The 17546-nt window shown below is 44.7% G+C and overlaps 1 protein-coding gene across 3 annotated transcripts in view; it reads left to right on the top strand.

Annotated features, from left to right (window-relative positions):
* SIPA1L2 (signal induced proliferation associated 1 like 2) overlaps positions 1-17546 on the top strand; it is a 202634-nt gene that overhangs the window by 126370 nt on the left and 58718 nt on the right. For all 3 annotated transcript variants that reach the window (XM_019712891.3, XM_019712888.3, XM_019712889.3), the window contains exons 7-9: positions 1026-1129; positions 10001-10158; positions 15438-16014. In XM_019712891.3, coding sequence (XP_019568450.2) covers positions 1026-1129; positions 10001-10158; positions 15438-16014 — 839 coding nt within the window. The remainder of the gene's footprint in view (positions 1-1025; positions 1130-10000; positions 10159-15437; positions 16015-17546) is intronic.

Raw genomic sequence — 17546 nt, 5'->3', positions numbered from 1 at the left:
ATAGGTCAAGGATTGAGAAAGACAGTCTTGAATTCTGTTTACATCTTAATTTATATTTATCTCTTGTCTTTATATATATGCAAAGTGGTCCCAAACTATATCCTGAGATAATTACTGAAATATTTTATAGTCACCGTATCAGTTTGGGCGTCTGACACTCTCAGTTTGAGATAATCTATTGATAATACAGATGGCTTTTGAATTTGCAAAGAATCATTCTGCTTTTCAAAAGATGAATTGCTGTATGATTAACAGGGTTCACATGTCATCATTTTTAATGCGTGTCAGTGCATAATATACAGTAAGAGATCCCATTCATTCTCCGTAATCTTAATCATGCGACCGTTTCATTGCATTGCCTGTTGAAAAGAGAAGAAAATCAGTTATGTCATTTAAGAAGCATTTTTTTGTTCTCATTTCCGTATAAAGTCAGTCCTGTTTCATTTTTCTGGGTTCTAACTAAGAATTCACTGTACACACACATACACACACACACTTACAAGGATGGGGAAGAGTAAGTGCTGGTTAGCTCACACCGTTCAGATAATTGCACCCAGACCTGCACCCGCCCCAGCTGCAGCTTCTTTCCTTCTCTGCTCACCTATCTCCCTCCAGCAGAAGCCCCTCACCCGCTGTGGGCCATCTCCCTCAGTCCCCTTGGTACTGCAAAGGCCGGCCACCGTGTAGAAGGTGTAGGGGGAAGGGGGACATGAGCTCCATAGAAAGCATGTGGGCGAGAGCAGATAAGGAGAAAACTATTAGGTTGGTGCAAAAGTAATTGCGTCTTTTCAATTATTTTTAACCTTTTAAACCGCAATTACTTCTGCACCAACCTAATCCAGACGTGGGTTGGAAAGGGGCCGAAACAGCCCATAGTGAGAGGGCAGGGTGAGCATCGAGACACTGGTGGTTTGTAGTTGAGTGGTTTGTTTTTTCATGGAATTGCCTTTTGTGAGAATGTCACACCATTAAATGGCTAATTATGCAGTTACCTAACGTGTTTTATGATCCGTCTTTGTCCCTAGCTGACTCGACAGGAACGCACTCCCTGTACACCACCTACAAAGACTACGAGCTCATGTTCCACGTCTCCACCATGCTGCCACACATGCCCAGCAACAGACAGCAGGTAGGTCGGTCCCTGGCTCTCCTCTCAGCGCGCCCCTCTGCGCAGCCTGTGGGCGGTGCTCGGGCAGCCTGGGGGCGGTGCTCCAGCTGCATGGTTTGCAGAGAATCATTGGACGTTTTCCTTGGAAGGCATTGGTGATCTTTGACTCTTTAATTATTTGGAAGTATTTGGGCTTATGCACACATCTCGTTGCCCTTTTTCCTTATAAAACTTAGAAATTCTTCCACACTCACCTTTGTTGCTCGCTAGGCAACATCTCAAGGGAAGCTCGTGTCAACTGTGTTAATTATAAAAAGGCCAGCTCTGCAACCTGAACTTAGGTTTCTGCATGTGAGTAGATAACTTATTTACAGAAAATATTATAAGAAAGGATCTTAAACTCTTTGATGGCATGAATTAATTTTAGGGGGTTGATCGCATTTGGGTTATTTCAGCAGTTAAAACAAAGTTTGTTTCCATGCTCTGGAAACTAGTTCTCCTGATGTCACTTAACTGCTTCCCTTTGCTCTAAATATTTTGAAGCATCAAGGATCCCTTGCTCCATAAGTATTTCTCGAATGAATGAAACTTAATTGTTACATAGCATTTTCTTTTCTTAATTGCTCGTGAAGTTCAATGATGGCAGTCAAGGTACACATTTTCCCAAGAAGCCCCTTGCCTTCTCCCGGTCACTAGCTTTGGGAACCACCTCAGAGCCCACAGCCAGGCTGGGAAAGCGGACCACTGGCTCTTCACTTCAGGGGCAACTCCTCTCCCATTTTTTTCTCACGGTGATTGCTGGGTGGATTTGTTTGCCATTTTCTATCTATTAATTGACCTCATCCCTTGTGCCATCTGAATTTTCTAGTGTTTTCTAGTAGTCAGAGTTCCCCCCACTTCCTGCAGAGCACGGATCTTTCGTTCACATATCTATATGTTGTTATGAGACGGAGTTACTAGATCACATGTACGTGTTTATATGTTCTAACCTAGAGAACTTATAGCTCTAAACATTTGTTTTGAATGCTGGCAGGTAGGTTCACTAGATGGTAAGGAGCTCCCTCTGGAGCGTGCGCGTGTCCCCAGATCCTCGGGATCTGCAGTGTTGAACTCCAGCTGAGTTGTGTTCAACCATCTGTCACCGTCAGCAGGGACAGCCACTGTCTCGGCCCCCGGTGGTCGGTGCTCAGCCCACAAGCCCTCCAGCCCTACTGACCTGAGTCCTTCGGCTCCAAACAGATTGGCCTGTCACTTCTCAGATGGCAGCCCCTGGAATTTTGAAGTCTGCTTGACAGAACTTAGACTGGCTTCCCGTCCCCCTTTTTGTTGCACAGTAATTGAAATTTGTGGGTTTATGAGCTCTGTGTACCTGACTTGTTTTTCACTGAAACTTGTCCTTGAAAAGTCCTGTGCACAAAAATGTCTATGGAGAGATGGGGGATGGGGAGTGGAAGGATGGCTGTTTTAAATTCCCCAAACTGGAGACTAAAATAAAATCCCTGTATATTGAGATTATACATTGCAAACTCTGTAGCCTAAAGTCTTATATAAGTTACCTTTTTTTTTTTTTTAGTTCAAGTGAGAATCCATGACATAAAATAAGTTATGCTGATGAAGTAGAGGAGGAAAATTGTAGAAACGGGTTTGCTTTTTTAATTTCTCTTACTTTATATGGAATGTATATGATCTTGTATGTGGTTCCCTGGGAAATCTATACAGCAGTCCCCCCTCATCTATGGGACGTGTTCCAAGACCCCCAGTGGATGCCTGAAATGACAGATGGAACCCAGCCCTCTATAGGCTATGTTTTTTTCTGTACCTGTACCTATGATAAAGTTTAATTTATAAATTTGGCCCAGTAAGAGATTGAGAGTACTTAGTAATAAAATAGAGCAATTTTTACAATATACCATAATAAAAGTTATGTGAACGTGGTCTCTCTGTCTCAAAATCTTACTGTCCTGTACGTGCAGAGTGGAGATGCAGAGTGGACAAATGGATGATTCGCGTCCTGGGTGGAATGGAACGAGACAGCGTGAGATTTCATCACGCTACTCAGAATAGGGCACAATTGAAAACTTATGGATTGTTTATTTCTGGAATTTTCCATTTAAATTTTCAGACCGTGGTTGACGGTGGGTAACTGAAACCACAGACAGCGAAACTGTAGATACGAGAGGACTACTGTGTACGAAGTACACCAGGTGGGCAAGTTGTCCTAATAGAGAGGGGTTACGTGAAGAGTGGGAGGTGAGTCAGTAAACTCATGTCTTCGGGTCATTGCAGTCAGCCGCTTGCCTGGCTTTGGGTAGGGTTCTTCATCTCTCAAGAAATTTGATAATTATACAATGGACCTGTGCATTTGTCCCGAGATACTGGACATCGGGATGACTGGCCGGGCTGCTTGGACTCAGGGGTGGCACACAGGCTCAGAGGGAAAGAGTGCTGTATTTTCGGGATGCCTTCCATCGGTTTAGAAATGGGGAGATGTGGCACACATGAGTATATCTGGACTAGATGGTAATGTAACATCTTCCTCTCAGTGTTAGAATTCTGTGGTTCTAGGTTCTTCCTTGAGGCTTCCTTCTTCTAGGTTGAAAACGCTTTTGCAGAAGAATGTAACTGTTATAAGAATTCTGGAGCACACTTCCAGGTTTGCATCCCAGCTACTAGCTTTGTGACCTTGGGCAAAGTTTTCTGTGCTTTAGTTTTCTTTACTCCTGAAGACAGACTGATCTCTTTTCTCTGCCGAGGTGTCCCTCTGCACCTAGAACAGTCCCCAAAACATGGTAAGCAGGCTGTAAACATTTATTAATGAATTATTACACCTTCCTTGGATGGTGGTTAGAATTAGCTGAGTTACTGCATGTAAAACACTCAAAATAATGCCCGGCACAGAGTGTGCTCAGTGAGTTTCAGTCGGTATTATTATTATTTTGTAATTTATTAGACATAAAGCACAAGTACTTTAGATGACCTAATTTGCATTTTATTTTCTTGTTCCCAATCCTAAAGATCTATTATGAAAAACTAAGGCCTGAATTGTTAAGAAAGTAAGGGACTCATTTATCAATAATTTTAGAAAATTATTTTTACTTTGACGCTTAATATTTTGCTCATCATGAGTTGTCATCAGAATATTCTGTTCATAGATAAAGGATGTCACTGTGCAATCTTGGGACGTGTGCTTTCCAAACTTGTTACAGGTTGTACCAACTCCTTCCTCATCGCTCACCCACCCCACGGTCCACACATGACATTAATACCAAGGGCATAGATGGAACTAGCTGGGCTCCTGATTGCATGTTGAGTCCACGGGACATACAGCAAAGTCAACTGGCCACACATGAGTGGTGCCTGTTCTTTGGCCTAATGAGCACTGTGGTATGCGTGACTATTTGACTGATCCAGACTCGTCCACATCAGATAGAATTTCTTGTGTTTGTTCTTGTAATAAATCAAGCTGAAAGCTGATTCCAAGATATATTAAAAGTCGGTAGAGAGTTCACTGCAGTGAACGTCTGACTCTTACAAAGAAGCCGGAGCCAGACCAGGGAGTGAGCAGAAGGGCCGCCTCGAGTGCTTTCGCTCTCTGGTGGTCCCGCACGTCTCTGGGCCTGTTTGGCAGTCGGTCCCCTGTCCCAGAGGTGTCTCCCCATGTGTCCCTTCTGCCTGTTTGGTAGACAAGTCAGAGTGAAGCAATCATGGGGTGTTGTCTGTGGAGAGAACTCCACACATGAGCTTTACACTTCACCTTGGCAGAGAAACTTTTCCTTTAAACTGAAGCTATAAAACAGATAAAGGGACCACAGTGCCCGGCACACAGTGAACTTTTTTTAATGTATGAAGTTAGAGCTGCTCTGTTGGAAGGGGGCTGGAGCCCCATGGAGGTCCCTAAGGAGTAAGCCGACCTCTCACTCACTTTCTGAGACTCTGTTTGAAGAATGCTGGTCCTGGCCTCGTGCTGGGCTTGACACCTCCAGAGGTAATGGGGGCACCACTTGTCAGCTTAGAGCCAGGCTGGAACCCCTTCTCCATGTAATTTAGACAGATGGTCGACCCCTGCCTTAAAAGCTCTGTGCGCTTACTTCTGAGTCCCTAGTGGGTACGGATGAGGAACCATTCAGTGCTGGAGGAATCTATCTCCTTAAGTGCCGTACAAGCAGGTCCCGACTGCACTTGGCTCACCTGTAACATGGAATCTTTTAGAAGAATAAAATTTTTATTCAGCTTTCCATGATTTGCTTTGTTCCCAGGCCTAAATAGGAATGTACACTTACACCCGATAACAAGAATTGTTGCTTAGCATAAGGGTTGCTATTGCTCAGCGTCAGAACAGAAACACCTGCAGCTTCATAACCCTGTCCCTATCTTTCACTTTGTTATTAAATCATGAAAAATCTACATCTTGGTTTATTTTTGTTTCTCCATTTACAACATATTCAGCCTTGCTTAAATGGATTGTACATTTACTCTTGCTATTGGCAAAATATTTTATATAGTATTAATATTAAATATTTTGTATTAGTTATATAAAAATGATAAATCAGTGATGAATCCTTGACATTATAATTAAATTTGATAGGATCTTTTTCTGATCTGACGTAAGAGTGGTTAACTAGCTTTGGCTTTTCTGTGGGGAACAGTAGGCAAGGCTTTCCTTATCTAACTGTAGGTCTTTTGTGCTGTATTACGGGTGATGTGTGTAGGTTTCCCTCACTTTCTTATTCAGACGACTATTCTGCGTTCACTTTTTCCATGTTTTTCCACGGGCAACTCTAGATATCTCTTTAAAATCCAAGTGCAATTCTAACCGCTGGTGTACACTCTTGAGTGTAAAGTGTATGGGGATGTGTTGTGTGCGTGCACACATGCAACATTAGGAAGGTCTGCGAAGGAGGAGAAGCTAGCCCAAGCAAGAGGTTAGCAAGTTCCAAGGGCCTGACGCAGAAACGAGTGGGCAGGTTGGAGGGACAGGGTGGCTTTGGGGACCGTGGGGACGGTGGGGACATGTAGGCGATGGGTCAGGTTGGGGAGCCTTCATCAGCCCTGCTCCTACTGACTGGACCTCAGATTCCAACCCGAGGACTAAGGTCCAGAACTGGTGTGGTTTTTTTGTGTGTTTTTTTTTATGGGAATACATTCAATTTTTTGCTCAGTTTTGAGCTCATCTCTGAATTTCAGAACTTGTAATCATTAAGTGATGCAGTTTTCTCTCTGAAGTTTTGCTGATATTCACATACTGGTTTCTTAAGATAAGCAGCTCTCTGGAGATGTGCTTTCTCCAGTTTCAAGTTAAGCTTTCTCTTCTCTGACTCTCAAAACTTCTGAACCACATCCCAGCAGCTTCTCCTTCACGTTGTACAGCCTGCCTCCCTCCTTTCCGGAATTAGGTGCCAACTGCATTTTCTTTCTATCTTGCTGGGTTTTTAAACAAGAATTTGACAAATGAATCTGTTCACAGAGAGTCTCATAGATCTGCCTAGTTCACTCCCGTGCCATTTCGATCCAAGTGTGGCTGCCTCACAGCTTTTGTTTTCACCTGCCTTTGACTGTTGCACCAACTTACAGCTGGTCCTGTGGCATCCTGATGTCTGTTTCCGGAATTGAGAACCAACCCAAAGATTTCTATTTCTTTTGCCATGGAATTGGGTAAAGAATCACATTTTCACTTTCCTTGTCTTCACAAGAAAGAGCTTATGCCTGTTTCACAGCTTCAATCAAGTGCTGGAAATTTCATAGAATTGACTATGTAAATTCATGCAATGTAATATTTATTAACTTACTCTCGCAGTTAAAGACACTGAGTTGGTTCCCCTGGCTCCGAGAAAGTGCCATGAGCTTCCAGGGCCTAGAGAGTTAGCCCTAGTAGTGTGGTTCCTTAATTCCCCAAACAAATAGTGCCAGGGGGACCTGGCAGTTGGACCTGCCTTCCTGGTGTGCTGGGCTGCATTTATTTATGGGGTGACAGCTTTTCCCCTTCCATTTCCAGACTCTGATTATACAGACTTTCATTGACCACTTAGAACAAAATGTAACTAACCACTGAAGAAAACATTTACCTTTAAATAAGAAGTCCAAGAAATTACTTAGGTTATTTCATGTTGGATAAGATCTTAGGAAACAGTGAATAATGTTTCTGTTAACTCTCCAGATGTTAGACTTCTTTAGTCTCTAAGTAAATCCAAGCAACCTGTTAATAGACAAGGTGTTCTTTTTTCTTATTTTATTTTCCTGAGAAGAGCTTTTGCTTTTGCTCTTTTTAATGAATCTCCTTACTCCCGTCCCCTCCATATACTTTATTTTTCTGACAAAGCGCTTTTTGTGACTAGGGTTAAATTCACTAGACTTTTAAAACCATTTTGGGCCCATTTTACAAAGCAAAAGAATGTGCTTAGAAAGAGACACAGCAGTCTGACATGTCATCAAGGGGACTACCCTTAAAGTTTCATTTCTCTTGTGCTTTAAATATTCCTGTCGTGAATTCCCGGAGCAGTAAACCCGTCTTCCCTGAGGAGGAAGAGAAAATGGCTGAGTGTCCCGTTTGCTGTTGTGGTAGCCGCGGTAACGAAGCCCTGACAAGTCCGGCCGCCCAGCGCCTTTATTTGAGAGGGGGGCAGTCAGAGTGAAATTCAAAGTCAGAGTGAAGTTCAGCCTGACCCAGTAATCGCTCAGGAGGGGGTTGCACAGCTCACATGTGGCCTTGGCCACTGAGCTCCAGCTTCTGTTAGTCAATCTGAGAACTCCAGTGTTTCAAGGATACGGAGTCAAGTTCTGCGCAAGCTACTATGTTCTGTGTTCACCAGGTATGTTGAACACAACGTTAGGCGTTTGAGGTAGTTTCTTATATTAACTTTTCATTTGTTCCTAAATGTCCCTTGTCCTCTTACAGTGTATATGAATCGTGTGTTTCAGTTATCTGGGGAAACGAGGAAGAATATCTTAGACTGAAATTTTCAGTTTGTCTGTTGACATTATTGTAGATACTAATCTTGGCTCCCGTTTTCTTTCCTTTACATGGAATGTTTATTGTGGTTAACGTCTGTGTCCACTCTAGTACGTATGGGCAAATAGCAGGGCAAGTGTGACATAGTTTCTTACTGATTTTTTTCCATGCATCTGAAATGACACATTTTACTTCAGTGTCTAGCAAACATTTTTAAAACTACAGTTGATACATTGGGTTTGTAGTAATATATATAGTAGCATATGTCTCAAAACTTCACTGACAGTGAGATGATTTTCATATGCTTGTAACTTTAATCGTTAGTAGTGCAATAGGAATTTTCCAACACATGAGTCAGCAGTTTAACTGGCATAAAGACAACTCTGGAAGAATGAACATTTCGTTTCTACTTTCCCAGGCCTTTTATCGTGCTAAATCACAAGTCAGCGCCCTGATGGTGAAATCCTTTTGGTATCTGGGTTTAAAAGGTTGTAAAAGTTGAACTGAATGCTCTTTACAGTGTGAAATGTGTTCTGATGCCAAATACATTTGGGAGCAAGCTTGTCGTCTTCATTGTTGCTAGTAAAGTGGGATTTACTACCTGAGATGATCCCATTCCTGTGCTGACATCGCCAGCTCGTATAATGATGACGGTGTCTATTTAAACTGAAGATCACAGACTCCGTGAACGCAGATGCTTTCGCTGCAGAAACTCACAGAGCGCCTTGTACATGGATGTATCAGCATGTGTTCAGAGGTGGTCACAGTGTCATCTGCATGTTGTGTGGCTGTGATTATACGTTCCTATCATTTGTTTGTCCACTGAACCAGTGTGTGCTGGGTGCCTGCTATTTTCTAGGCAGGCCATTAGAGACTAGGACACCAGAAGTCAGCAAGGCGGCACCCCCTGTTCTCACAATGATGGTGACCTCACGTCGAAGTAAGCCAACAATTGAAACAGAGGACCACTAATGGGGTAGCAGTGGGCCTGGGTGTGTGAGTGGAGCACCGCTGGGGCTGGCTAAAGAAGTTCCTGTCAGGTGTGGTGACATCTAGGCAGGGAATCTGTGCTCTTGGGAAAAGAAACATAAAAAATAATGGTGTTATAATGCTACGCTCTGGGATCCCTCTTCTCCCTCCTCTCCCACCACCTTTGTAATTTATAAGATTACATACTCTTGGGTTTTCCAGCTGTTAATCTGATGGAATTCAGTGTTTCTGAATTACATTTAAAATACCAAATTTCGGTAAATTAGTTTGAATATATTATCCACCAAAATACCAGTCTTCTGTATTTTTGTTGTAGAAATGTGTGTTTCTGTGGGAGGACCAGGATACGGCCCCAGAGCAGTGGCTGAGGGCTTTGAGCCGGTCTGTACCCTTCCTTGGACCCTGTCTCCTCCTTTAAAGTTAGAGAGCAGAAACAGTAGAATTCCTTAAAGCATTCTGAGCTCTCACTGCTACCGTTTTAGGGTGAGAAGATAAAGAAGCGGGGAGAACGGAAGTTGAAAGAGATGGTTAGCTCGTTAGGCGTTCCCTGTCCCGGGCCTCCTAGAGGCAGCCCGTTTGCTTTCCTGTCATCGCAAGTGGGAGCCCTGGCTCCCAGAGAAGACCCTGCTTTTCTAAATAACTTCTTTAAATTGCAAGATTAGTTAATTGTATATATCGTGTTTCCCAAAAATAAGACCTAGCCGGACCATCAGCTCTAATGCGTCTTTTGGAGCAAAAATTAGCATGACATGGTCTTATATTAGAGTAAAATAATATAATAAAATAATATAGTAAAATAAGACCAGGTCTTATATTAATTTTTGCTCCAAAAGACACATTAGACCTGATTATCCGGCTCGGTCTTATTTTCGGGGAAACACAACACTTGTACATTTTGTTTCTGCTGAAAACCTTTTTTGTAACTCTGTGAGCATCTGTTCACTTCTTGACTGCAGCTCCTGAGGAAACGGCACATAGGAAACGACATCGTGACCATTGTCTTCCAAGAGCCTGGAGCACTTCCTTTTACTCCCAAGAGCATCCGGTCCCACTTCCAGCATGTCTTTGTCATCGTCAAAGTGCATCATCCGTGCACGGAGAACGTGTGTTACAGGTGGGTCACCGTCCCTGCTTCTCATGCTCCCAGGTGGATTTCAACAGAATTTTCCCCAAATAGTTTTGTTTTCCAATTATTATTTCTAACCCCATAATTATCCTTTTTTTTCTAATTATATTTCCCACTGCCTGCCCTCAGATACTTTCTAGAAGAAATAATTGCCTTCTTCCCACTTTTGAAAAAGTGAAATACCTAGCAGCTCAAAATCATAAATTATACATTTCCTCCTTAAAAACCTCCTCCAGCCTGTGCCAGAACCACAGTTTGGTTGTCACCAGCCTCGGAGATGGACGATGTGGCCATTTCTGTGCTTCTTCGGAGGAAGTAATTATCTTGGTGGCAAAACACTGCTTCTCATCCAAACGCTTGCAAGCACTTAGCCTGCAGGGCCACTGAAGCCAGGACTCGAGGCTTTGGTGGTGTCGAAAGGCCGTGGTGTGTTCAGAGCCCCGAGACTGTGTCCAGTGCAGCCTGCCTTTCTTCTTTACCCCTGAGAAACAGTTGTCTCCTTCTTAGGAAAGAGCTGCCGCTTGGGGACCGTGCAGTGGGGTCGGGAAAAGAGTGGGTCTGTGGCCGGAGGCTGAACCCAGCTCTGCGGCTCATCATGGTGCTTTGTAGGAATTAGTTACTTCTCGGAGCCTTTGGTTCCTTCTCTTAAACTTCAGGATAATAGTACCTACTTCAGTGTGTAGTTATGAAGAATGAATAACAGGAATCATGTAGAACACCAATTAGAGTCCCTAGCACTCATCAAAGGTTATTTCCTTTATAATCTTAACACAGTAGTTGCCAGTTTACTGCCGACAGGGCTTAGGCGGGCACAGGCGCGTAGGTGTGGGAGAGAGAGCTGAGCATGTGAGCACTGCAGGGCACGGCCTCCCGCAGGCAGGGAACCAGTCAGTACGTCACATGCTGTCCCGTGCCCAGAGCATCTCAGGAGAGCACAGCCTAGAGCCGGAAGTTCTTACCCTGAGTGCTGACTCCCAGCAGCTGGTTACACGGAGCCACCCTCTGGCCCCACCTACTGTGCAGTATCTAGTGCGATCGCCTGGAACCGACCTGGGAATCTGCACGTGTGAGTTACAGACTGCTGGTCTCATTGCCCAGAGCACCTTTCAAATATTTGAAAAAAGTATAATATCTATTCTATATAAATATTATGCTTAAATAGATGACGTTGGTGCAGACATGGTAAATTGACTGATTCTTCTAAGATCTCACCTGATGAATGGTAATTATGAAGAATAATCTTAAACGAACCTTCCTAATGGATTGGAAACTTAACCCCAGGGCTGTATTGTATCTGGTTTTATTTTATTGGCTGCTATTTTTAGGTCAAATCAAGTATTCTTAATTACTTTCTATCTTTGCTTTATGCTTATATAATGAGGGGGTTCATTAGCACACAAAATCTTAAAGATAAGTAATACATATTTTTATTTCTTTCAGGTTTTTTGGTTTTAATTCAATTACTAGAGAGGGATACTTTTCAAACCAGTATTGGTATAGATGTAGACCTTACCTGTAAACAAAAGGCGTGTTATGTTTCCTATGATGGGAGACAACGTGTGTAAATCGTTCAGAGATGGAGTCATTGGTTTTTAAGAAAGCACATTGTTGTCATTAAATGATCGTTTACCAATGACACTCAATTGTAAAGTCAACAGAGTGCCTTGGATTTTGGGGACTTATAAACTCCAGGAACATTCCTCAGCGAATCGATGCTAGTCGTCTGCAATCCCGTAGTCAAACCAATTCCATAGGATTTTATCAAACCATATGTTCTCTGTCATGTGTTACAGTGCCCAAGTTTTCCCAAAACACCTTATAGGTCTGTTTTATATACTGTTCCCTAAAACATACCAGTGGCAAATCAATTCATTAAAATAATTTCCAAGGAAACAATAAAACATAGTCCATGTCTACTGTTTTCTAAATTGCTATGTCTTAATCCACGGACATGTTCTAAAGAAGACTGGATGACAGCACACCGCTGGGGGAGCACCGCTGGGGGAACACCGCTTCCCTCGCGAGCTTTGTGCGCTTTGTGCCGGTGTTGAGGCCGTGAGCCTGGCTGTCGGGGACCTGCCAGGCCACTGAGTGCAGCCCCACGGTCCCTACGGGCTAGTGGATTGCGATGACCTCCTGATGAAAACTGCTGCCTCACACGTGTGCATGTCTCAAACGGGAAGGGATGCTCCCCCACTCCCCACAACGGCAGTCTCCGGTGTCCCCCAAGATGCAGGAACCTCAAGGAGGAAAGCCAGGTCCCCTTGAACTGAGAGAGAAACAAGGAGGTGACATCCCCAAAGCGCCATGTAACATGATTTTAGCCTGAAATTTGCAAAGGCAACCTTAACTAAGAGCCTGTTTCTTTATGTACGGTTCTTTAATTTGAATAGTTGCGGCCATTGCAGGGCTCACTGAGGGATTTATGTGTCCATGTACTTTCCAAGATAAACTCGTCCAAGATAAATGCACCCCTTAGGAATTGGATGACTAAATTCCTTGCTATGTGGGCTTGGTTGCTAACTCCCAGTTAAGAGCGAAGAAATCTCTACAGAAAATAATGACTTCTAGGTTAGCCAATTGAACACGTAGCCCGTCCTGGCAAAAATTATGTGATAATGCTAAGTTGATTGAGATAATAATGGTTTATGACAATAATAATGGTAAGTTTGGATAATAATCACATTACATGCATTATTTTGTTTAATCCTTACAGTGGGCATTTGAGGATGGCATTGTTTTAACCTCCATTTTACAGATGAGGAAACTGAGGCACTGAAGCGTTGAGGAGCTAGCTTGGTCAGTCTGAGCTGGTGCAGCTGGAATCCCAACGCAAGCACCAGATTCCTCACTGAGCCTTCCTGCAGCCCTCTAACTCACACATTAAGGAATGCTCATCTTGGTGGTGGGGCTTTTGGGGCAGGGGTCTTATATCTAAATCATCAACCAATGCTACGTGATTGGAGTAAATTCTGAATCACATTCCCACTCCCACCCATTAGGGTTTATCTGAATCTGGCAAAAGAACATTCCTCTGACCTCAGCTCTGCTTGAAAGACTAAGGATTCCATAAATTTTGTAAGGCAGGCTCTCTGACTGACCCCACCCACAGACCACCACAGTAATTGTGGAAGAGCCATGCCTCAATTTTGCTGCGTTTCTTGTACAACTTTGGTCCGAGATGCACAGAATTGCCGTTTATCGAGCAGGCATATTTCCTACCTTGTAAAAGGGACGTCCAGTCAGACACTCAGGTCCATACTTTGGGACACAAAGAACTGCCCTGTTTAAAGATGCCTCCCTCTGCCCGTGAGCTGCACAGTGAGGCCACCTGGGAGCATGCTGAGCGTGAACAGTTTTCCTGCTGCTTTGGCCTGAGTGCATACAAGCTGCAGTCAGACAGCAGCTTGAGGCCAGTGGAGCTGAGTGCATAGAAATGATCCCGCGAGGGGTTCAGTGGGGTTCGGCCTCCTCGGCCCCCTGTGGGGAGATTCCATCCAGGAATCTGCTCTTCACTGGAAGAGAAAACCACATGTGGGAAACGTGATCATGGAGAGCGGTCAGTGGTGTGTTATGCCCAGTACTGGGAGGGCAGACTCTGCAGAGGCCGTGAGCTCAGGGATTGAGTAGAGGAGAAGTGGCAGATGAGCCTGGACCAGCCCCAGTCCAGACGGGCGGCTTTGGGACAGTGCTCAGGGCCCTGACGTGAGGGACATTCAGTTCCACTCTGTCAAGAGCGTTTTTAAGCCCTTGGAGGACAGGAGTCCAGGCCCCACGTGACCCTGTGGATTAGTGCACGTACTCCTTATGAGGATGAGTTCGGTGCCTCTGCCCCACGGCAGGCAGCCCTTCTCTCCCGTTTTGTACCCACGGAGGCCCCATCCTGTCTTCCCTGTGCTGCCGTGTCCCCCGCCCCACCCCCACGCGACCCGGAAGTGGTTGACTGCTGCAGAGGAGAGGGGTGTCTGGGGACAGCGATCGCTTTAGAGTCTGACCGGCCACATTCTAGAAGAGGAACTGACACCTGACAGAACAGATTTGGACGGAATGTTTTCGTGCCTTAATTCACTTCTTTCAGGACTTTCTGCAGTGATGAAAATGAAGCCTAGATGCTTCCTTTGTTTACCCGACATAGAAAATGTCAGCCTGGGCAGGTGTGGGATTAGTGCACATTCTTGGTCTGCAGGAGCTACTCAGTAATTGGTAGTAGATACTGTAGATGCTGTGGGAGTCATTCATTCACTCCCTTGTCTTTTATTTGTTAATTTATTAACTCTTTATAATTGATCTTATTCCAAAAGGATGAGACAACTAAAACGTCTGTCTGACATAAGGGAGCCTTATTGTTTTGCTACATCAAGATGGTTGTTACTATTACTGTACCTTTGATTGTTTTCAATCCCTGGAATCTCTTAAAACTCCCATGAAACTTCCATTCAGATTTTCAGAATGTGATCAAGTGAGTGTTTCCATAAGAAAGACACTTGAAAACGTTGGTGCTGTAAGTATGATCATTCTTTCCAGCACCGGTGAATCGCCAGCCACTGGGGCAAACCTCACTTCTGTTGGAAGTGTCACTGTCTTTCTCAGCGACGACCAGCCACAGAGTTAGAGTACCAGCCTGGCACCATCTGAAACTCTGGGTATCCCATTCCACTGTGGATTCATTACCCCTTATCTTAGCTTGGTGGCCATGACAAAGCACTACAGACAGAATGCTTTAAACAATGGACATGTCTCTCTCACAGCTCTGGAGTCTGGAAGTCCAACATGAAGGTGCCGGCAGGTTTGGTTTCTCCTGAGGCCTCTCTCCTTGGTTTGTAGATGGCCGCCCTCTTTCTCTGTCCCCACATGGTCTTCCCTCTGTGCATGGGTGTCCTGGTGTCTCTCTGGGTCCTAATCTCTTTATAAGGACACCAGTCAGGCTGGATGAGGGCCCACCCGAACGGCCTCATTTTGACTTAATCATCGCTTTAAAGATCCTGTCTTTAAACAGTCACGTTCCCAGCCACTGGGGTTTAGGACTGCAACATACACATTTTGAGGGAACACAGCTCAACCCATAACACCCCCACCCCACCATCTAAGAAGTTTGAAAAGTTTTCTTTAAATACAGACAAGCCAAAACTTGGCATCCAGAAGTTCGGATACCAAGTAGCTACAAAATAGACGGCTAAGTAGAAAGTGCGGGTACGTGTCAGATTTCTGAAGGTAAATATTATGGCATCACAGCTCATCTTGTTTCTTTTGTTTTTTTTCTTCCTCAGTGTTGGAGTGTCTAGATCAAAAGATGTGCCACCATTTGGTCCTCCAATTCCCAAAGGTGTAACTTTCCCAAAGTCAGCAGTGTTTCGGGACTTCCTTTTAGCCAAAGTAATTAATGCAGAAAATGCAGCCCACAAATCGGAGAAGTTCCGAGCGATGGCCACGCGGACAAGGCAAGAGTACTTGAAGGATCTGGCGGAGAACTTTGTCACGACCGCCACCGTGGACACCTCTGTGAAGTTCAGCTTCATCACACTGGGCGCAAAGAAAAAGGAGAAAGTCAAGCCGAGGAAGGACGCGCATCTGTTCAGCGTGGGGGCCATCATGTGGCACGTGGTGGCGCGGGACTTCGGCCAGTCGGCGGACATTGAGTGTCTGCTTGGGGTTTCCAACGAGTTCATCATGCTGATCGAAAAGGACTCCAAGAACGTGGTCTTTAACTGCTCCTGCAGGGACGTCATTGGGTGGACGTCTGGACTAATGAGCATCAAAGTGTTTTATGAAAGAGGAGAGTGTATCCTGCTGTCCTCGGTGGATAACTGTGCTGAAGACGTACGGGAAATTGTTCAGCGATTAGGAGTAAGTACAGGCTTTGTTTCCCACTGTCCTTAGGTCTTCAGTGCCCGGTTCTTAGTGGCTTCCGTTGTGGAGCTTCCACCATGATTGTGGCACCTGGGGAATGAAGGACGATGTCTTAAGGCTACAGAGTTGAATTTTAAATGTTGTGCCGTTGCTGAGTACACAAATGGTGGACCATCACCCATTACCAATTGATTGGAAAGGGAAAGGGAAGCCAACTTTCAAAAGGGAATATTGGGATATAGTTTTATAGCATTTGAAGGAGCAACAGGAGGGTGGCCAGCCGTCGTGCTATTGTAGAGACTGGCAGGGCCGCCTCCCACAGGGAGCTCAGAGGGCACAGAATTGCCCTTGACACCGGGGGTGCGTCCTCTTTGCAGGTGCAACTCTCTGCCTATTTATACGGCAGGCATTTTGTTCAAGCTGCCAGGTTAAATGTGTCCTTAGTCTTCCAGCCACAGTTTCTTAAGGTTTTGTAGGATTACCCATTAAATTAGATAAACACAAAAGTCAAGACAGAGATTTTTTTTCTAATGTTATCTTTAGTAGAAAACCCCTAAGTGATGTCCATGGGTTTAACAGTTATATTTCTCCTAATTTTAACAAAGGAGGATACCGGTTTTAGTTTGAGTATATACCATAGCGTTATAAGAATAAATCAAATATAAGAACGAAACATGCTTTGATAAAAGAATTCCTCATGTCTAAATCTTCCCCCAAAGGGATGTATATTTCATCAGTTAGAAAAGATTTAGTCAATTATGGATCATGAAAAATGAAGAAATTATACCCATTTCCGGCCCCTTTCCTCCCACTGAGGATGAATCTCCCCTTTGTTATTCAAAATGATGTGCAAAAAGCAGTACTGTCAAGTCTGAGTCTGCAGCCCTGGAGAAATCATTTCGTTATTTGCAGACACTGTTTCCGGGAAACGGCCTCAGTGTGTTCCACAGTATTATGGGCTGTATGTGCGCAAACCTCACGGCGGATGGGACGGTTAAGCACGGGCCTAGTTTATGTATCTGGAGAATTGAGTTATCCCAGGGCCTCTCAGGACGTGGCGTGCTTTCGGGGATGTGGCAAATGTTTCTCTTAGGAGACCCACTGAGCCATCATAATCTGTGCTCCCAAAAATCAACACAGCTGCGACTTCACCACCCCTGAAATGCAGGTCCCACGGGCTCTTCACATTCCCTGTCCCGCAGACCCATCCCCCCACTTTCCTAGAAAGTGACCGCATTGCCGATGTGACTGAGGTCCCGGTGTGTCGGGTGTGTTTGAGGAAATAGGTTCCATGTCCAGGATGACTTGCACAGGAGATGCTGGAGACAACACCCCAAAGACCCAAGGGAGGGGCCAGGGTTGGTGCAGGGCCATGGCAGCAGAAGTGGGGCCACTCAGGTGGCACCTCTGCCGGGTGGTGAGCTCAGCGTGAGTTCTGTGGTGGGGGATGGGGAATGAAAGGTATCTGTTAGGCAGGTACCACACGAAGGCAATGAGAGCTCGCACCGAAAGGCACTGGCAGGCCAGCT

The sequence above is a fragment of the Rhinolophus sinicus genome, chromosome 6 (genome assembly GCF_057876585.1).
Source record: "Rhinolophus sinicus isolate RSI-liver-muscle chromosome 6, RSI-T2T, whole genome shotgun sequence".
NCBI classification, from domain to species: domain Eukaryota; kingdom Metazoa; phylum Chordata; class Mammalia; order Chiroptera; family Rhinolophidae; genus Rhinolophus; species Rhinolophus sinicus.
The sequence above is the reverse complement of the archived record's forward strand: the minus strand, read 5'-3'. Positions and strand labels throughout refer to the sequence as shown.